The 22,097-nt window shown below is 50.5% G+C and overlaps 1 protein-coding gene across 3 annotated transcripts in view; it reads right to left on the bottom strand.

The window, feature by feature from the left end:
- Nucleotides 1–22,097, bottom strand: part of GARNL3 (GTPase activating Rap/RanGAP domain-like 3) — an 83,143-nt gene that overhangs the window by 39,500 nt on the left and 21,546 nt on the right. For all 3 annotated transcript variants that reach the window (XM_005881466.2, XM_014529330.1, XM_014529329.1), the window contains exon 3: nucleotides 11,196–11,270. In XM_005881466.2, coding sequence (XP_005881528.2) covers nucleotides 11,196–11,270 — 75 coding nt within the window. The remainder of the gene's footprint in view (nucleotides 1–11,195; nucleotides 11,271–22,097) is intronic.

The following is a 22,097-nucleotide window of genomic DNA, read 5'->3' on the forward strand; positions in this document are numbered from 1 at the left end:
TTTATGTGTCCTGCTCGTTAGGAGCCGGAGGCGCGGGCGTCTCCTCTGTATGGTTTCTGTTGTGCTTTCAGGTGAGTCTTACTGTGGACAGTGGACGGGGATGCCCGTCTCTCCCGAGGCTCTGGATGCAGACGCTCAGGGAGCGAGCTCTACGGCCAGGCACCGGGCCGGCACCTCCTACGCACCAGCTCCACAGCCTCTCCCAGCTTCCCAAGCGTGGGGAGCGTCCGCTGGGCTCCGGGGCAGAGAGTATGCAGTGGAGTGGAAACTGTCTTAACCTTACATCATCTTCTGCGTCCTTAACCTTCTGCCTTTTTAATCTATCAAGGAGTAAAAAAGTACGTTAACATATCTTAGTATGGTTGTGCTTTTTATTGAATTTTCTTGAGTTTCAAAAATTCAGCGACTGATGTGCACATATAAAAGCCATGAGACTAGGAAGAGTGTGGGAGCATGTGTGCGCCCTTGACCAGGCCCACCTGCTGCTAACACTGTATCCTCGGATTCATTTGTTCCCCTTCCCTCCCTCTCTCTACACACACATACACACGCACGCACACACACACACACACACACGCACACACGCACACACACAATTTCCTCAGTCACTTAAGACTAAGTTGCCTACAGAACAGCCCCATATTCCTAAAGGCTTCAGTGTGCATTTCCCAAGAAGAGGGATGTTTTCTTACATCAGCACAGTTAGCTTTATCAACTTTGGTAAATTCAACCTCAATATTTTAACCTACCACCTGTATTCCAGTTTTGTCAACTGACTCAACAGTGTCATTTAGGGGATCATTTGGTGCCTTGTCTCTTTAGATTCCCTTAATCCAGAACGTTCCTACAGACTCTGTTTGTCTGCTATTACACTGACACTTGTGGAGAATGAGCATTCCCCACTTCCACCCCCGACCCTCCGCTTTTAAAAAAGAAAGCGGTCCTCATTGTGGGCTCGTCTGCTGCCCCGTGACTGGGTTCAGGTTGTGCACACCTGGTCGGAACACCACACAGGTGCCGCCGTCCTCCTCAGCTTGTCGCATTTCCAGAGATCCGCCGGTTCCTTATGGGCGATGCTAACGCTGACCACCCGTTGGAGATGGTGCCTCTTAGCCTTGACCTTTCTTGTGACTAGGAGGCCGTATAATTGGATTTTATTCCCTGTAGAATTTCTGGATGATTCATTATCAACAGCCACTCATTTTATAACCATAAACCCGCACAGTACTCCTGGTGCACAGTTCTTTCCACCATGTCACTGGGCAGCACGCATGACGCATAACCCTGGGGTCCACCAGCCAGCTGCCCACAGGGGCGGGTGTCATGGTCCCCAGGCCCTGGGCCCTGGGAGGCGCCTGCAGAACCTGGAAGCCACCCGGACATTGAAGCCCCTTGAGCCTCCAGTGCTGCAGGCCCAGAGAGGTCTCTCAGCGGCAGCCAGATCCAAGCTCACCCTGTGAGCTCAGTGCTCTAGATCTGCTAACTGTGCACCCTTGGGCCCACTAGCGCCCTCCTCAGGATTTCTGTGGTCAGGGCCCTGGAACCTGCATTTTAACCAGCATCCCAGGTAATTCTGATGAACACGGAACTTTGAAAGAATCCAGGGAGGACATGAACTTGGGGCAAAAAATTCTTCATTTTCCCTAACTTCTCACTAAAACTTAGTATTTCATCAGTTATGAATATATGCAAAAACTACAGTAGAATAAACAGCCCCGATACCATGTCACATACACAAAAGTCAAGTTATTTTCAGAACTCATCATAGCGACTGCAGGTATCTTGAAATATTGTTCACACTCTTCACAGTTCAAAATTAAAATAGTTAAGAGACCTGCTGCTGGATTTGTTATTTAAAGTATTCATTAAAAAACATGTATATTACAGTTTTATATATTGGGTCATAAAAAGTCATTTTGATAACTATTTTTCTTTAAATGAATTACTTCTTTTTTTTAAATCTTCACCCAAGGATATTTTCTCATTATTTTTAGAGAGAGTGGAAGAGAGAGGGAGAGACAGAGAGAAATATCAAAGTGAGAGAAACACATCAATTGATTGTCTCTTGCATGAGCCCTGACCAGGGCCCAGGCCAGGGAGGAGCCTGCAACTGAGGTACGTGCCCTTGACTGGAATCGAACCCAGGAACCTTCGGTCCAGGCTAACGCTCTATCCACTGAGCCAAACCGACTAGGGCGAATTTCTTTAAAAAATTTTTTTTTTATTGATTTCAGAGAGGAAGGGAGAGGAAGAGAGATAGAAACCTCAATGATGAGAGAGAAGCATTGATCAGCTGCCTCCTGCACACTGGGGATCAAGCTTACAAGCCAGGCATTTGCCCTGACCAGGAATCAAACTATGACCTCCTGGTTCACAGGTCGACACCCAACCACTGAGCCATGCCGGCCGGGTGATAACTCTTTCAATACAACTGTTTGCCTCTGTTATCCTATCCCAGTGGCCGGCAAACCGCGGCTCGAGAGCCACATGCGGCTCTTTGGCCCCTTGAGTGTGGCTCTTCCACAAAATATCACGTGCGGGCGCACACGTACAGTGTGATTGAAACTTTGTGGCCCATGCGCAGAAGTTGGTATTTTGTGGAAGAGCCACACTCTAGGGGCCAAAGAGCCGCATGTGGCTCGCAAGCCGCCGTTTGCCGACCACTGGCCTAGGCATTTTATTTCGTGCATTTGAAAGCATTATTCTGAGAAGGGGTCTACAGGCTTCACAGGCTGCCAAGGGGGGCCAAAGGCACAGAAAATGACCCAGACCCTAGACTGTCTGCAGCCTCCCCCACCCGCGGAGTGAACTCCCAACTGCAGAACAGAGTGGCCAGGGCGCGAGTGCGGCATGCCGTGCCCATGTCTCCATCCAATTATGGGTTCTTCTTTTTTTTTTTTTTAAATATATTTTATTGATTTTTTACAGAGGGGAAGGGAGAGAGATAGAGAGTTAGAAACATTGATGAGAGAGAAACATCAATCAGCCGCCTCCTGCACATCTCCCACTGGGGATGTGCCCGCAACCCAGGTACATGCCCTTGACCGGAATCGAACCTGGGACCCTTCAGTCCGCAGGCTGACGCTCTATCCACTGAGCCAAACCGGTTTCAGCGAATTATGGGTTCTTTTTAATGATGAAAAAGTTACCTATTTATCTGTCATCTTCACTGAATACTTAGCTAATGTGGGAAAAAGCCCAACACCAAGAAAGTTGTGAGCCTTGCAGAGCAAGACACTTCCCACCCCTTGTTGAAAGACACATGATGAGGTGCAAAGACAAGAATATACCCAGGAGCTGGCAAAAGAAATGGGAACCAAGCAAAACAGACCCTCTTCCCAGGACTCCAGAAGAATGACTCTGAAAACAAGTTCGAATTTCTGACGACATGGAGTAGAAATGGACAGCAAAAGGCACAGATCTTAAGTGCATATTCTAGGGGAGGAAAAGTAATTTTCCTTCAGCTCTTCTGAGTTCTTCTGGTTGGTCTAATAATCCAATTAGCATGAGACAGACTAACAGGAGGAAAGAATCAGATTTATCACGTGTGCATACGGGGCTCTGTAAGACTGGGACCCGGGACTGGTGTCTCCCAGCCTGAGCTAAGGAGAAGGAGGGCAGTGACTCAGACTTCAAAGGGAATGAAGGCAATTCACGGGTAGATGAGAAAGTACATTTGGTGAACAGATTCTTGCTGGGTCGCCCAGAAACAATGGGACACAGGAGGCAAGCTACCTAACAGCTTTCCAGGCTCCTCCCTGTCTATCTAACAGCTTTCCAGGCTCCTCCCTGTCTATCAAACAGCTTTCCAGGCTCCTCCCTGTCTATCTAACAGCTTTCCAGGCTCCTCCCTGTCGGCCACACCTAGTTCACCTGGTGTGAAGGTGCTCTCCCTCCCTGGAGGGCACTTCTAACTGAATTCCTTGCTGCAGACAGGCCTGGGCTCACCCATGTGCCGAGGGAGCCCTGAGACTAAGCACCCGCAGACGTGGGCGTCAGGGTCCAGAGCCCACAGCGCTCTCACTGCCTCACTGTCTCTTTTACCCCACGGGCACTGTGGGACGTGGAGGAGGAAGACTGCGTCTGGCCAAGACATTCTGAACTCAGTCGAAATCCATACAGTACACCCTCGTGGAGCCTGCACGGCCCCTAACGCTGGCCTGTAACTTTAAACAGGGAATCCACCCGCTCACACCACAATCCGATCGCGGCTCAGCAAATGCCTGTGGATCTTCAGTCTCCTCTACAGTGAGTTGCATGAATGAGTGACCATTTAAACCGCCCTTACTTCCGCTTCAAGCTCACATTGCTGAGAGGACACTGGCAGTAAAGAAGATGGATTTTAAAAAAAAGACTAAAATTTTCCGAATTGCAAATATAAATATTAGCTACTTAAAAAAAGTGAAATCACACAAAAATTAAAATCCTTTTCTATCCCCCCCATGCCCCAGTCCACTTCCTTTCCCTAAATGCCCACGCTACCAGATTGTGCAGATAGTCCCAGATTTCTCTGTGAGTTTACAAAGATGTGCTTACTTTATACATAAATACATACATAACATCCACATTCACACACACACCTGTATACATACACCTGTATACATACATGCATACATACATATATACATGTAAATATCTACACATGCCATTTGTTTTCATGAATGAGACAGTATCATAGATATTATACTAAAACATGCTTTTTTTCACTAAAGAAAATACCTTAGAAACATTGCCATGTCAGTACATATGGATCTACCCTGTCCTTTTTAACAACTATGCAGATTCTTTTAAAAAACCAAACACTTCAGTTGAGTATCAATGTATAAAATATGTAAAGAGCAGAAAAGGCCTAAAGTGGGAAGTTAAGGCCCCCTAACTCCTTCCCGACCTCCCGTTTTCATTCTCCACGGGAAATGGCTATCAAACCCGTGGGTGCCCTTCTGGAACTTTCTTGCATACTGACAAGCATATTTATCTTTCTTTGTTGTTTTAAGGAAATGGGGCGGTATCGTACGAATCATTCTGGAACTCGCTTTTCTGTCTAACACTGTATGTGAGACATTTCTCTGCGGTGTCACATCTATCTCCACCTCGCCTTTCCAACAGCTGGGAAGCAGTGCATTGTTCAAACGGATCATAATTTCCACAATCACTCCTCTACTGATGGAAATTGGGGTAGCTCCCAGGTGTGGGTTTTTTTTTCTTCCTGTTTTAAATAATGCTAGCACACACATCCTAACAATAGAGCTGCGGCTAAATGCTGTGTGCATCTTTAATGACTGCTAATGGCCCTCCCAAAGGACGGTGCGCATGCACATATCCCCCAGCAGTCTGTGGAGACTCCTCCCGTGCCAGGAGGACAGATCTGTAAGGAGCTGCAAGTCCGCCCCTGCCCTGCCAGATCCTAATTGATACAGAAGGAGCTGTCAGGGAGGCCCCCAGGGCGCCACCCAGGGTCACACTCATTTCAATTAATAATCAGAGGAGCTCACAGATGGCAGGGGAAGCACAAGGTAACCAACGCTTGGGGGGTGGGGGTGAGCTAACAGGCAGGTGACAGAATCAAGATGTCGGGAAACTCCCGACAAGTAGCAATTACAGACACACTGAGGAGATTCGACTCAGTGGACAAGGCAAAACCCCCCACTGAGGTGCAAATACACACTGCAGATGCAACGCACAGGGTGGGGCGGGTGGCTGCTAGGGGGCAGGCGCGTGTCCCCACTCCACCCACAGGAAGTGAGGCTCACGGGTGTCGTCATAAACTGGCAGGTGATAGAGCTGAGGTCTGAACCCAGGTTCGTTTGACTCCAAAATTGTCCCCGCTACACATGATGTCACCTCACAGCCATTAACAGCTGGGGTCGGGGAGGGTGCTGTGGTTCCCCATGTCATCAGGCAAGGCAGGGGACCGGCCTGCTCCACTCGTGCCTAGGGGAGGGGGCACCCAGAGTTCAGATCTGAGCACTTCAATTTAAAAGGCTAGTTAAGTCCTCACAGGAGCGCAGGGAGGGTGGTGATGAGGGGAGCGGAGCCAGGTCTCGGGAGGAAAGGAGCAGGTGTCCTGGGACGCCCGGAGGCAGCACGGTGACGGTCCTGGTGACGATCCGATCCGATCCGATCCGGTGACGAGGGCTCAGCCTTATACTACGGCTACAGAGAACGCAAACGGGAACTCGGAATGCAAGACACAGACAAATGAATTCACTTAAAACAAACTTTCTAGCAGCCAGAGATGCGGAGAGAGGAGATGAATTGCTGTGGGGGTGCTGCATTAACTGCTTTGGGGGGATTTGTCCCCGGGTCCTGGCACAGAGCGCCTACAAGCCTGGGAGCTTCCTGAGTGCTAAGGGTGATGGGAGCGACTTTGGCTCTAAGGAGGCCACTCTGGTGGCCCTAGAGAGCGTCAGGACGGGGCTGGTCGCTGGGAAGACCAAGCCTTGATTTAGGAGCTTGAAACGTTCAGATCCAGCCCGGCTGGCGTGGCTCAGTGGGTGAGCGTCAACCTATAAACCAGGAGGTCACAGTTCAGTTCCAGGTCAGGGCACATGCCCAGGTTGCAGGCTCGATCCCCAGTGTGGGGAATGTAGGAGGCAGGCAATCAACGAATCTCTCTCATCATTGATGTTTCCATCTCTCCCTCTCCCTTCCTCTCTGAAATCAATAAAAATATTAAAAAACCAAAAAAACAAAAACAACCAAAAACCTTGCGGACCCAGCCTGAAATCTCTGGATGAGGCACTGAACGATCCAATCGCCAATGGCCAATCGTTTAATCAGAGGCGCCTATGTGATGGAGCCTCCACAAAGCCCTACACCCCGGGGTTCAGCAGCTCCCGGCTGGTGCACACACCAAGGTCCATGGAAGCTCTGTGCCCCTTGGCTGTTCCTGAACTGTATCCTTTACAATAAAAGGATAATAGTAAGTAACGTGCTTTCCGAGTTCCGAGTCATTTTAGCAAATGAGTGAGCCTGAGGGCACCCCTGACTTTGTGACCTGGGACCTGATCCTCGCAATTGGCATCTGACGTGAAGGCTGCCCAGTGGGCTGAGCCCTCGAGCTGTGGAGTCTGACACTAACCCTGAGTGGTTTGTGTCGGAAGTGAATCGAATTGTGGGACACTCAGCAGGTATGGGAACTGGTTGGTGTCAGGAAGGAAAACACCTATGAAGGCAGTAGAAACTTCTCTTTACTGGAGGCCTTCAGCAGGGCAGGCAGCTGGCTGCTGGTAGAGCTGCTGCAGGACTCATGCCGTGGGCGGGGGGAGGCGGGGGGCTGGCCCAGATGAACCCCGAGGCAGTAGGTATGGTCCACGGTGCTGGCCTGCAAGCTGCTACCAGTGCACGACCAAGCGTGCAGGAACGGGAAGCAAGCATGTAGGAAACTACAGCAATCTGACATGACCGTGACCCCTTAAACTGAGTCCAGACCATCTGGGTGTGACTGAACTCGGGGGTAAGTGCATGAGGTGGGTGGGGCATACTGGTCAAGCATAGTAGGACCACAGCAGAATGTAGGTCTGCAACAGACTGTAAATTACAAAGTGGGTCCTTCACCGCAAACAGTCGGAGAAGTGCGGCTCAGGGCCTCGGCCTCACGTGCTGACCCCGAGGAGGCCTTTCTGACCACCCTAAGCAGCTCTTCCTCACTCTGCCACGGCCCGGCGTGTTTTCTCTATAGTCGTCACCAAGCGTTGCAATCATCCTGTACACCCGTGAGCCTGAGGGCAGGCGCCACAGCAGTCTTATCCCCCCTGCACCACCCTCTTATCCACCCTGCACCACCGTCTTATCCACCCTGCACCACCGTCTTATCCACCCTATATCACCATCATATCCACCCTATATCACCATCTTATCCACCCTGCACCACCGTCTTATCCACCCTGCATCACTGCCTGGCACTAGAGTTGACCCTCGGAATGTGGGCTGGATGAATGACTTGACATGTTATGTGAAAAGTGCTCCTGCTACAACTTAGGTTTGGTACTGGTGGGCCAGGTTATTCAACCAACCCTCCCACTGAATAAACTAAAAGTACTAGAAAATACTAAAATCATCTTACAAGCACTGGTCTGCTTCTATGAGAGTATGACATTACCAACCCAAGTTGAAAGGCAGTGGGAACCTGGAGAGGTAGTGGGGCATGGAAGCGCTTCTTAGCCTGAGAATAGTCGTCAATCCTGGCAAAACTAAATCTGGCTGCTGGTGACTCCCGGGGACAAGAAGGCAAAGAATCAAATCCCCAGGACCCACTGAGGCAGGTCAGGCTGACAGGGGACACCCCACTCCACTCACGCTGGGACCTGAAGGGCGACACACTGAAGGGGAGGGGGACCCAGAAGAGACCATTGTACCCGAAGAACCCCGGGAGCTGCCGCGGCGCTGGGCAGCTGGGCGGGGAGTGTCCCGGGGAAGGGAGACAGGGAGCCAGCCTCCATGTAAGTTTCCAGCTCCTTCCTCCATCACGGGGGTGGTTAAAAAAAGTTTCAAGCTGGGAATTCAAAGGTGTCTGGAGAAAGTGAGTGCGAACCCTCCCTCCAATCCTGACACGAATTCCCGTGTGTGCTTCCCCCGCATGCACCAGGAGCTCTCTGACACCTGAACCACGAATGGCGCACGAGAAACGCAGCACCATGGGCACCACAAAGTCACGCACTGGAGTACCAGCCACAGGCGGCAAAGCCATTACGCTGACAATGGTGAAAAAATAAAAGGCAAATTTAACATTTTAAGGTAATGTCCACAGAAACGATAAAAAACGACCAAGCAACCTTGGGTTAGGCAATGGTTTCTGAGATATGACACGAGACACACAGACAACAGAAAAATAAATGGAGGAGACACCATCACATTTAAAAACGTGTGTGTGCTTCAAAGGACACAATCAAGAAAGTGAAGAAACATCCTACAAAATGAGAGAAAACGTCTGCAAATCATATATCTGACACAGTATCCATTCTGTATTGAGCATCCTTAACAACTTTAATAATAAAAGCGCAATATGCTAATTAGACCGGACAACCTTCGGAAGGAAGCCGGGGCTGTGGTTGCCTTGGGCTGAGGCAAGCCACCGCGGCTGCGAGGGTGGAGCCCCTTGCACCAATTTCATGCATCGGGCCTCTAGTTCAATAATAAAAGGAAAAACAGCCCCATGGTGCAGTGGTTTTGCCATTTCTTTGTTCGTGGGTTTGGACATTTTTAGGCAGCAGCATGGCGCTCCGAGGCCCTGCCTGCTCCTCTGACTGGGGCCGCAGCCCTGCCTGTTTTGTTTGTCTTCCCAGGTCTCCTGCCAGGCTGGGCGGTAACGCCGGCCAGAAGCTTTACCCGAGACCCGATACAAACCACAGCAGCGTGCTGCATGGAGCGCTCCTGCTCAGTGTCTTTGGCAGAAACAACATCGGAGACCACGTTCGAGCCTGGCTGTCATCTTTCCCACAGAGGCCATCGGAGACGGGCCTGTGTTTGGGATACAACAGACCACAGTGATTTGTGAAATCGATCCTTCTAGCAAACGGTTCCAAAGATGTAAGGGAGCTGCCCACACCGAGCCGCTGGTGAGTGTGGAGCCACGGGGGCCGGGCAGGCTGGCTCAGGCCGCTGCTGCCCAGCACGCTCCACAGGCGATTTCTCACCCGCCACGGGGTCCCAGAACATGGCCGCCAGCATGTGGCGGGACCAGGGGACATCCCTGGGCGAGGACTGTGTGATGATCCAAGTGAGAGGTGATGCGAGGCCCACATGGAGGCTCTGTGTCTCTTTCCTGGGAGGCGTGGCTTTCCTCTGGGCGCGGGTGCTGGCAGGGGCCGAGCTGTGTGGCTGGGGAAAGCCCAGGGCAGTTTGTTCATTTTGGGCGGGGCTGACGTTTTGCCCAATTCTGGCAGCAGCAGGACTTCTCGAGGTGAGCAACCTCTGCGGTCCCTGGTGCTCTAAGCAGAAAGAAGCTCAGCGTGGCGGTGCTGGCACCCTGAGCACTAGAAACGGAGGGTTCGCGCTTCTGCTCCTGACTGAGCGGCCGGGACGCCCTGGGCTGTCGTCTCAGTGGCCGGGCCCTAGGGGAGGGCTGTGCTCAAGCCTCGGGCGCACATTCCCCTGGCGCCCCTTCTTCTGTGTGGGTCAGCGGACACCGCTCTGGACAAGAAGCATGTGGACACCTCTTCAGAGGCCCAGCCCGAGACGGGACCGCCCCCTGGCCTCACAGGACAAGGCGAGGTGGGCGCCCGGGTACGTGGGTGTGCTCTGTGAAGGCCAAGGTGAAGATGGGCAACAGCATCCAGACGCTGTGGCCTTGAGCGACTCCATAGCCCTTCACCAGGGATTGGACGCAGGGTGCCCAGGAGGGCGAGGCTGGCTCTCAGGCACCAGGACCATGATCACCACTGTTACCGTGACAACCGTCACGTGCTGAGTGCACGTTCTGTGCCGGGCACCGTGCTCACAGCTCCCCCTGCTCAGCTCTCGGAATCCTCTCCATCGTCCCAGACAGTTTCCACTGCAGATGATGAAGCCGAGGCTCGGAAAGGCTGGGTTACCTGCGCAGGGCCCTGAGCCCAGGAGGCGGGGACCGGGGGCTCAGGCAGGCCAGGTGGCCCCGAAGCTGGGGTCTGCTGAAGCACGGTGACGGGCAACCTCTCCAGGAGGCAGCAAAGAAAAAACGGGGGCACTTACATGGCCTCTGCAGTTCTAGGGGAGACCCCAAGGGGTAGAGCGGGCAGCGGAAGTTTGAAAGAAGAAAGAAAAGCAACTGAGAGCCCAGCGTGAGGGCCTGGCCCAGGAGTGGGGGCAGCAATGCCTCCTTTCCGTGCCCTCGCTGAATAGAGAGGGCATTTCGCAACCACAGTGATTTCTGGCTTCTCTCTCCAGGACCTTGTTGCTCACAAGGCAGGACCAGAGGCCGGCCTGGGACTCCGGGGGCCATGCACAAAGGGCTGTGGTCCCATTGGCCTTTGGTCCCATCTCCTGTCTCCCTGGCTCCCGTACAGATCTGTTAAAGGGTCTGTGTCACCCTATCATAGCACCTTCCACACAAAGAGTACCGGCCTCTCACCCTCAGCTCTGCTTCAGGAAACACTGAGGAGCTGTGTGCCCTCCCGGCTCCACTCGGGCAAGACCTCTGGGTAGCGAGGGCCCAGCCGGCCCGGTGCGCTCTCATAGCCCTGCGCTTGGTGACAGCGCCGGGCCCGGGAGCTTCCTACCTCATCCGAAGAGCCGTTCTCCACTCGGAACCGTCCGGCCCTCTGGATGGCTCCATCGGCATCGCTGGAAATAAGCTGGGACAAGAGAGCGCTCGGTTAGGTAGCTGCTCAGCACGACAACGTCCCTCTGTCTGTATCCGTCCCTCTGTCTGTATCCGTCCCTCTGTCTGTATCCGTCCCTCTGTCTGTATCCGTCCCTCTGTATCCATCCCTCTGTCTGTATCCGTCCCTCTGTCTATATCCGTCCCTCTGTATCCATCCCTCTGTCTGTATCCGTCCCTCTGTCTATATCCGTCCCTCTGTATCCATCCCTCTGTCTGTATCCGTCCCTCTGTCTATATCCGTCCCTCTGTATCCATCCCTCTGTCTGTATCCGTCCCTCTGTCTATATCCGTCCCTCTGTATCCATCCCTCTGTCTGTATCCGTCCCTCTGTCTATATCCGTCCCTCTGTATCCATCCCTCTGTCTGTATCCGTCCCTCTGTCTATATCCGTCCCTCTGTATCCATCCCTCTGTCTGTATCCGTCCCTCTGTCTATATCCGTCCCTCTGTATCCATCCCTCTGTCTGTATCCGTCCCTCTGTCTATATCCGTCCCTCTGTATCCATCCCTCTGTCTGTATCCGTCCCTCTGTCTATATCCGTCCCTCTGTATCCATCCCTCTGTCTGTATCCGTCCCTCTGTCTATATCCGTCCCTCTGTATCCATCCCTCTGTCTGTATCCGTCCCTCTGTCTATATCCGTCCCTCTGTATCCATCCCTCTGTCTGTATCCGTCCCTCTGTCTATATCCGTCCCTCTGTATCCATCCCTCTGTCTGTATCCGTCCCTCTGTCTATATCCGTCCCTCTGTATCCATCCCTCTGTCTGTATCCGTCCCTCTGTCTATATCCGTCCCTCTGTATCCATCCCTCTGTCTGTATCCGTCCCTCTGTCTGTATCCGTCCCTCTGTCTGTATCCGTCCCTCTGTCTGTATCCGTCCCTCTGTCTGTATCCGTCCCTCTGTCTGTATCCGTCCCTCTGTCTGTATCCGTCCCTCTGTCTGTATCCGTCCTATGAGTGAGCCAAGTCCCACGCGAGCTGGGCCTGCCTAGCAGCTAACGGTCTGTCTGAAGCTCCCTCGGCCAGGTCCTCGGACGGCCAGCCCCCAGCCTTCAGGAGCTGAAGTGAGGGAGAGACACCTAACCCGCAGGAGTGGAGACAACAGCACCGATTCTAAATATGACCGTATTCCATCATGGAAAAGCATGAAGGCAATGCTCCCTGGAAAGAGAATCTTAAAAAAAAATTTATTGATTTCAGAGAGGAAGGGAGAGGGAAGTGGGAGAGTGAGCTAGAAACATCAATGATGAGAGGTATCATTGATCGGCTGCCTCCTCACGCCCCCCACTAGGGATTGAGCCCACAACCAGGGCATGTGCCCTGACCGGGAATCAAACTGTAACCTCCTGGTTCATAGGTCGACCCTCAACCACTGGACTGAGCCACGCCGGCAGGGCAAAGTCCAGTTTTTATGCCTAATATTTACCTTGAAAAGTATTTTTTAAAAGCAAATAAAAAGATTTGTGTGTGTGCTTCACTATTCCTGGATCGGATCCTCACGCTGTTGGTGCTCTGAAGGCAGGGAAGAGGCTGTGCAGGAGAGAATTTGACCTCGCCAAGGAGAGGTCGCCTGTGCCCTCGGCTCCTGGGAGGAGACCTCTAAGCCTGGAGATGCCCCGAGTGTCTGTTCACCGCTCGGAGTCACATGGACAGCGACGTCCTTTATAACGAGGGCTTTGAGGCGCATGGTATCAGGTCTACGTCTGGACACCAAGACTCAGGTGAGCTCCCCTGGGTGGCAACACTCCGTGTGTAACGCTGTCCGTGACCCTCGGGGCAGGCAGGTGGAACCTGCACCTGGACTAGCTCTCCTGCCTCCGTCCCTGTGTCAGTTCCTTGGCTGATTCTAATCTGGGTCCCTTCACTGTGATGAACCACAGTGAGCTTCGCAGCTTTCAGGAAGTTCTGAGTCTCACAGCACATTATGGAACCTGACAGTGGCCTGGGACCCCGAGTTTCCTAACCTGCAGAGGCCGATTCTAAAGCACCAGAGCCAGACGAGCCGAGGGCTCCTGGGGTGACTGCCATTCTCCCAGGGGAAGCACAGAGGACCCAGTGTTAACTTCTTTGCTTGTGAGCTTCCACTCACTATTAAAATGGAGGGACTAGCAAGTAGGTTTCAAGTCCAGTGTCATTGGCATAGGCTGCCTCAGGGGCTTTGGGGGCAGCATTCTGAGGACACATCTGGAGAGCAAGAGCTGCCATCAATTAGCAACGTCTGACATCGGACTCTGGGAGACTGGAGGCTGGCAGATCTAGACCTCACCGCGGCCAGCCCCACCCAGGACTCAGAGGCTGCAGTGATTCACTCATTCATTCACATGAGACGTAAACTCAATGTGTGGACACTGCTGGGCCAGCAAGAATGCCCTTTCCTTTGTTGAGATGAGAACGAGAAGCTTATTGCTCATCTCGTTTAAAAGGTTCAAGAAGAAGAAAGGAAGGACTTGTTTAACGATTGGATGGTTAGAAGGTACTTAGCTCCCTCTGAACTTCTGATCATAAAACCCACAGACACTGAACTCAGACCTCAAGCTGACCTGCTTAACGCTGTCACCTCTACCATCTCCCCCAGCCACCTCTCACCGGACGACGGCAACCGCCTCCTAACGGGTGCACACAGCCACCCACCATCGCTGTTCTCCCACCCACTCCTCACACTGCAGCCGGTGATTTCAGCAAACTGCAAACCGGATCGCCCCACAACCCTGCCTATCCCAGCACCCCACTCCGTCCACCTGAGGATGGGCACGCATCACCCCCTTGCCTGGGACGCCCCCTCCCCCATCCTCCCCTCATGAACGCCTCCTCTTCATTCAATCTCACCGCATCCCGCTCAGGGGACTTCCCTGACCCCGGTCGGTGCCTGGGAAACGAGCCCTGTCAGTCCGCAACTCCGAACTGTGCTCCCATTTCTTTGTGGAGCTCCTCACCACTCCCTCTGCCCCCTGAGAAGCTCCACAGAGGTGGGGACTAGTTTTCTTCTCACCACTGCACCCCCCAAGCTAAGCACACGGTATAGATGTTCACGAAATATTTATCAAATGAGGAATATGGAAATAGAGGAAGGCCAATTCCTACTGAAAGGACAAAGGAAAGTAAAACTGGGGTAAGATCTATGCCAGCCCTGGAAACATTACTCACACAAGAAACCAGGGGAAGGCGGGGCCAAGGAATCCGAATCAGGGTGTGTAAGGGGGAGGCAGCCGCCCTGAGCACATGCCGGCAGAGCCTGCGGCCCTGGGTGTGTGTGGGGGTGTCAGGGTAGCGGTGGGCAGGCCCCTCCAGTCGCCCTGGGAGAGGGATCCAGGCTGGCGCGCAGAGTGGCAGCCCCAGCTCTCAGCCGGCTCTGGCCGCTGGCTTCATAGGGGGAGGGTGCCATGCTGGTGCCTGGCGAGGGCTGGTACACCCGCTGACGTGAGAGGAGATGGTGCTCCAGTGAGCGAGGAGATGAACAACAACAACAGGGGAAAATCCTGTCAACACAGCAGAGACGCCGTTTCTATCCGCAGTTTTCCTTCTATGATTCTCATAAACCTCTGACCCGACCACTTAAACCTGTACACCCTGTAAACGCTTCCCTTCGCTGGAAGGAGATCTGGCGAGCAATGGAGCAGTGCCTCCGAGAGCCCATCTCAACAGCCAGTGCCCAGAACCTAGAACCTTCTCCCCCAACTCCTTCCACGTGGTACAGAGTTCTGACTGCCACCAAAATCCATGCCCGCCACGTCCCCCAGTAACGGAACAGCAGCCAGACACGTGGCTGGACCACGTTTCCCTGCAGGTGGCCCTTGGGCTTCATTCTTTCCACCTGCAGGTGGGTCAGAGGTCCAGTGGCATGCGGGCCCAGGCCCCTAGAGAGGGCCGCCTCTCCCACACCTCCCGCCCGCTCCACTGGCCAGGGCCTCGATGACTGAGAGGCCTTGATGTCCACAGTGAGGACAGCGGGTTGACTGCGAGCCCACACGTGTGGGGCAGAGCCAGCCACTGACTTAGAATGTGGGGCTGGATGTGACAGTGAATAAACTTGCTCTTAACCGCAATCTGCTGTTCTAAGGCAACTTGTCCACCTTACAAGGAAGAACAAAGAAACAAAAATCACTGAACCTATGACAAGCCCATAATTTAAAATGTGGAAACAGCTGAGGTATCCGGGCAGATGTTCCTTGAAACAAATTTACTGCAAAAGCACAAGGGAATGTCAGGCAGTGGCTAATCACTGTAACGCTTTGGGAGGACAGTGGATCTATGATATGGAACAATCTGTGACCAGCTTTCAAGATGCAAAGCATAGAATTTTGAAATGCAGACCACATTTCATAGTGAACAAAAATTAGATACTCAGAAAAAATGCCCCCAAAAGAGTCAATCAGAATATCAGTTTGGTCTGGCTGGGTGGCTCAGTGGTTGAGAATCAACCTGTGAGCCCAGAGGTCACAGTTGGATTCCCGGTCAGGGCACATGCCTCATCAGAATATCAGTTTGGTCTGGCCGGTGTGGCTCAGTGGTTGAGAATCAACCTGTGAGCCCGGAAGTCACAGTTGGATTCCCGGTCAGGGCACATGCCTGGGCTCAATCCAATCACTGATTCTCTCTCATCATTGATGTTTCTATCTCTCCCTCTCCCTTCCTCTCTAGAACCAATAAAAAATATATATTAAAAAAAGGACAAGAACATCAGTTTTAGGCTGGCCCGAAAGGTTTAGAAACAAACTGGAGAGCAAGGCAGTCTGAGACCCTCCCGGTCCGAAGCCAGCAGAGCCGGCAGCTGTCGGCCTCCCGCACAGCGCACCTCCGGCCGGTTACTCTTCGGGAGAAGAGTCCACTAGGACATTCCCTCGGTGCTCGGCCCTTTGTGAATGCAGCTCTGCCTACCCAGGAGTTCAGTAGGATACGCTTTAACCTGCTCAATCGGACCTGCATTCCTGAGGGGAGGAGGGAGGGGGAGGGCAAAGGAGGATGACAACGGGGAACCTGGACCCTCCCTGGAGGTCAACAGGGGGAGCAGCACAGACATGTCAATAAACATGCATGGGCTACACCCCGTTAGAGGGGAAATAAGACTCAAAGATTAGGACATAACTGAAATCCAACTGCCAGCAAGAGACAGATTAAAATCAATAAAACAATCGTGAAAGAGGAAGGAAAGGAAAAAATATTCATGGTGAGGTGGAAAAAAGAAAAGAAAATGATGAGGGAATAATAAAGTCAGATGGTAGAACTTAAAAAATACCAAATTTAAAAAAGTTATAGTACATAGACAAGTAAATCCATCTACTCTCAAAGCATAATAATTACACACTTACTATAAAACAACAACTATTATAAATAGAGTGTATAAAATTATAATAGGAAATTTCAGTATGTTTCTTCCTGATAGGTCAAAGCAAACACTAGTAAGAATTTATAGAAGAGTAAAATTAATAAGCATAATTAATAGACAAAAACTTAATTTATCAAGGTACAAACAGTGGATACATACCTTTTAAGAATATTGACTAAACTCTTAAAAATCATCAAGTATTGGATAGAAAGCAAACATGAATAAATTCTATAAAACAGAAATGGAACTAATCATTTTTTAGCATGTTGCCACTGAATGAAAAATTATCAAAGATTAATAAAATTGGGAATTAAAAAATATACATCTGAAAAAATTCTTGGGTCAAGCAGGAAAACTAAAATTGGACACTATTCAGAAACCAACCATGAGAATAGTACATATTAAAACAGATAATGCAACGGATGCTATATTTTCAGGAAAATTCATAATCTTAAATGCTTTCATTATTAATCCAGAAAGAATTAAAACAATGAACTACTCATTAAGCTCTAGAAGATACAAAAGAGAACAATGGAATAAACCCAGGAGAGCAGGGGAGGAATCAAGAAATGACAGATTTAGAAAGAGTGGAATTGATAAACACATGCAAGAGATCACTGGCAAGTCTGATTTTAAAAACAAAGAACAAACTCACACACAGATGATAATAAAGAAGACACAACCACTAAGAAGAGAGATTTTTAAATGATGAGAGAATGTCACACGAAACTATGCAAATATTACCCAAAACTGCAATGAAATGGAAATTTTCTAAATATACACAATGAAAGTTATTTTAAGATGAGAAAGAAACCTGAATGTACCGACAACTGTTTGTAGAACTGATCAATGGTGTCAGGGAACTACCCACAGAGCCGCCCTGGCTCAGAGGTTTCCTGAGGAGGCAGGGCCGTCCCTGAAGCTTGTAAAGCTTACTCACAAGCAAGCAGAGAGAGAAGAAGGAAGGGCAATTCTCTCTTTTTAAAAAAATATGTTTTTATTGATTTCAGAGAGGAAGGGAGAGGGAGAGAGAGAGATAGAAACATTGATGATGAGAAAGAATCCTTGATCGGCTGCCTCATGCACGCCTCACACTGGGGATGGAGCCCGCAACCCGGGCATGTGCCCTGACCGGGAATCAAACTGTGACCTCCTGGTCGACGCTCAACCGCTGAGCCATGCCGGGCTGGGCAGGAGCAGAATTCTCTTGTATTCGTTTTGGTGCAGAAGTTCAGGGGTATTAGCATGTATTTAATGTTAACAATGCTAAGAAAAGATGACACGATTTTCATTTTATTTTACTTAATTTTGTCTTACATCGGAAATGGTCACCCACCAAGAGAAAAAGGAAGACAAATCAAATGACGTGGCTGGGATGTGCAAGGCACCGGGAGGGGTCCCTTCAGCGTTCTCACACTATCCAGCACTATAGCCACTGGCACCATTTACATTTGATTTTAAATTAATTAAAATAAAGTGAAAATATCCAGTTTCTCAGTGGCACTAGTCACATTTCAAGTGACCACATGAGGCGACCACATGGGACAGATCACACGGCTCCACAGGGAAGTTCTACGGGGCAGGACTGCGACATGCTGAACACGGATGCAACTCTGGGTGACCAGGGCCACGTCCGTTCTCAGGCTGAAACTCCTGCAGGGAGTTAAATACACTAAACCCAGTGGGAACGCTGTACTTCAACACACCAGCCAAAACTGTAACAGTGTTCAATGTATCAGATGGTTTGTTTCTGGAAGAAAGTAACATCCAAGCAATAATATCTATTTGTATGATTTAACAAATTAACTTAAAAGAAAACATAAGAAACAGGAAGCACAAAATGTTACTCATTAACTATTATAAATGAAAGTATTACTAGTTTAATATTATAGGCAATTAAATGAGAAAATTTCCTAAACTAAAACAAATGCATAATTTTTCAAAAACAAAGGCTCTTTTCCTCTCTATGGAATTGCTCTGTGGCTTTGGGTTGGTGTCGGTTTCCATTCCAAGGCAGGGCTGGGCCTCCCCGTAGTCTGTTCATCATGCACTGTGCACATGACAGCAGGTATAGAAATCACAGAAACAGTACTTTAACACAGAATAAATTCTCCAAAAGTGTATGTAAAGTATGTCTTTAAAATAATATTTCAGATCCACCCCCCACCACCCATCTCCTTTCTTTGAAATGAGTGGTTACGACTATGGGCTTTGGTATTCAACGGATCAGGTTCAAACCTCAGTTCCACACTTATTAGCTGTGTAATCTTGGGCAAACCCCTTAATTTTTCCTTTCTAAATGTGAGTTTCCTTATCTTCAAAATGGGGACAGTGAGTGCAGCCACTTCTAGGCTCGTGGAGAGGATGCGATCAAATAAAGCATGTGATGAGCCTAGAACAGTGCCTGGGCTTAGGAAGTGCCCCATAAATGTTAAACAACATATGTAACAATATCATTAATAGAAAATGCTCTGCTTGTTTGTGGTTAGCATAGTGAAGCCATGTTAATGCTGCCTTTACATACTCAGAAGCCCTGTTTAAACATTTGTCTGTCCTGCAAACCTGATCAAGAACCTCTTTTTCGGAGCCTGTGCTAATTGCTGGGCTTATAAAGACAAATGCAACACGATCCCTGGCCTGGAGCAGCACGCAGACCAGTGGGAGTGAGAGACATAAACAGATAAATCACCGCACAACCTGGTTAGATGCCACAACAGAAGCACGGATGGGGTGCTGGGGGAGGTCAGGGGCCGGACAGCCAACTCTGCCTCAGGGAACTGGAGAAGGTTTCATTGCTGTAATGCAATTTATTCTGGGAGATTTATGGGACCTTTGAGAGATGATTTCCAACATAAGCAGATTAAAAAAATACACATACTGGTCAAGAAGACCCATTTGACCCTGTATATGCAGAACACACACACACACACACACACACACCAATGAATTAGAAAGTACTGTTCAGAGGGATGCAAGACAGTTTAAATATGTCCATTTAAAGAAGTGTGTGTGTGTGTGTGTGTGTGTGTGTGTGTGTGTGTGTGTGTGTGTATGGGGGGGGCAGGTCTTAAAAGTGGGTATAATGAGCCATCCTATGAACCATCCCTGACGGTGAGGTCAGGCTGCTGAGGTGCTGAGCACCTGGCGCCGGTGAGAGCACCGGGGTGGTTAGAAGACTCCCCAGCGGGGGAATGCTGGCTGAAGAACCACCTAGGCCTTGGATCTGGGCGCAGATTGTTTTTTTACCATCATCAGTCCTTGGCCACCATCCTCAGCGAACTCCACATCCATCACAATGAGTTATCTGGTGTTCGGAGCGCAGGGCCTTCTGCTTTGTCAAATCTAATAACTTCACTTGCCTTGACGGCTCTGGCGCCCACTACGAAACCCCCAATCACGCTTCCACTCACTGGCAGGGCTTCGTCAGGATAGTACCATGCTGTCTGGCTCTCTTGGGTGCCCGTTCCTGCTGGGGCATCTGTGGCTAATCACCCCAATGCTGCACTGACCAACACACGGATCTTGGGCTCTGCTGACTTCTCCTGCCCACCGAGTCCAGCACCAGCTCCCAATCTCCCCTGCCTCTCCCTCTCCTTCTCCCTCGTCTGCACTCGGAGAAACAAAAGCTCCCGTGGCACCAGGCCCACAACCAGCTCATGCTCTGGACATAGCCATCATCACTTCTTCCACCCATTCCTTTCTCACTTCCCATGACATCTCCCTCCTTGTCCTTGACTTGTCAGTCACCACCCAGAAACACCCTTTCTGTAACAGATGACCTTCCTACTATTTAACTGAGAAATGTGAGGCCAGTCGGGATGAGTACTGGCACCTAACCCTCCATTTCAAAATATATCTGCCTGGGAGTCCTCATTAAGATAACACCTGACTGGCAGTTCCTGGGATCCAACTTTGCAGTAAAATACCTGTGGAGATGCAGCAAAAAGATGACAATTCAGGCCAAATATTGGGGCATTTATACTTCCTCTCGGGCCAGTGAAGAAGAACTGAAAAACATCGGTGGTCACCAGCTTTATTGCCAGCACAGGAAGTTGGAGGGCACTTTATCCTTCCCTCTGCTATCTCATTTTGGCTAGGAGACATTGGGGTTGTATAGAGTCACAGTAGCCTGGCCGGTGTGGTTCAGTGGTTGAGCATCGACCCATGAACCAGGAGTTCGGGTTTGATTCTTGGTCAGGGCACATGACTGGGTTGTGGGCTCCATCCCCAGTAGGGGGTGTGCAGGAGGCAGCCGATCCATGATTCTCTCTCATCATTGATGTTTCGATCTCTCGATCTCTCTCTCCCTCTCCCTTCCTCTCTCTCTCTCTTTCTTTTTTTAAGAGTCCCAGTAAAACACTGGGAGTCAGCCTTCTCCTGCATGGGCATTGCATTTTAAGGCAGCCGCAGTCTCACTAGCACTTCTCCAAGAAAACACTGGGCAGGAAGTGAGAGGGAGGAAGAGAAAGCCCATTTTAGAAAGTGCAGTCTTCCTAAGCTGAGTGCACAGGCGGGAGGAAGGCAGGGGCGCCCTGCAGCAGAGCAGTCGGCCACCAGAGGGTGGCTGGGGGTGGGGAGAGGTTTCCCCTCTTCATAATCTCCATCCAGTTCCTGAACCCACACTGACACCATTTTCTCCAGCGCATGTAAAGAGCTGAGCAAACATTGCTTCAAACTCCTCTTCCACCCGGGCTACCGGGAGCCCCCAGGCCCCTGCCCTACGGGCAAGTCCTGGAGCCCCTGGTTCCGAGCAGCCATAGGACAAGCAGGGGCGTCCCATCTCGCTCCGGCAGAGCCTTACAAGACAAGCACCAGTCAGACCCGGGAAGCGGATCAGGCAGCTCTGCACCATCAGCAGCCACCCAGCTGCTCAGCCGAAGCTGCAGCCCCTAAAAGGACAATGCGTGCCTAGGGCCAGTTACACGGCTGTTGAAAGACACAAGGTCTCAATAGCTCTCTTTGTTTGCAGATTTTGTAAAAAGAAAAAGAAAAACCCAACAAGTAGCTATGGAAGAAACGCTACCTGTGATCCAGAAAACTAAAGAAGGATGTATATCATTTTTTACTATGAAACCAAAATAAAATTTTAGAAAATTTTAAAAAGACACAAGGCGTGCACTTTGCAACAAGTGTGTAAAGCCTGTGGACGTAGGGAAGGGAAAGGAAAAAAATAGGGAGGGGGGAACCACAGTATGCGAATGTCAGCACCCCCTCCCGCCCGGGCTGTCTGTGGGGTAAACTGGTAAATGCGGGGAAAGCAGTTATCTCAGTGACTGGTGCACAGTGAGCATCCCATAAATGTGGATGCTAATAACAGCAACAACACCATAATAATAGTAATAAAAGATTTCCGGTCCATCCTAATGCATGCGTAATTACATGGCTAAGGTCTCCAAGTTCCACCTCACCAAAAATAGTTGCAATAATTTCAGCCTTGGAAAAGGTGCCAAGTGAGCATTCCCATCACCCACAAAGG

Source organism: Myotis brandtii, unplaced genomic scaffold (genome assembly GCF_000412655.1).
Source record: "Myotis brandtii unplaced genomic scaffold, ASM41265v1 scaffold68, whole genome shotgun sequence".
In the NCBI taxonomy this organism is placed as follows: Eukaryota; Metazoa; Chordata; class Mammalia; order Chiroptera; family Vespertilionidae; genus Myotis; species Myotis brandtii.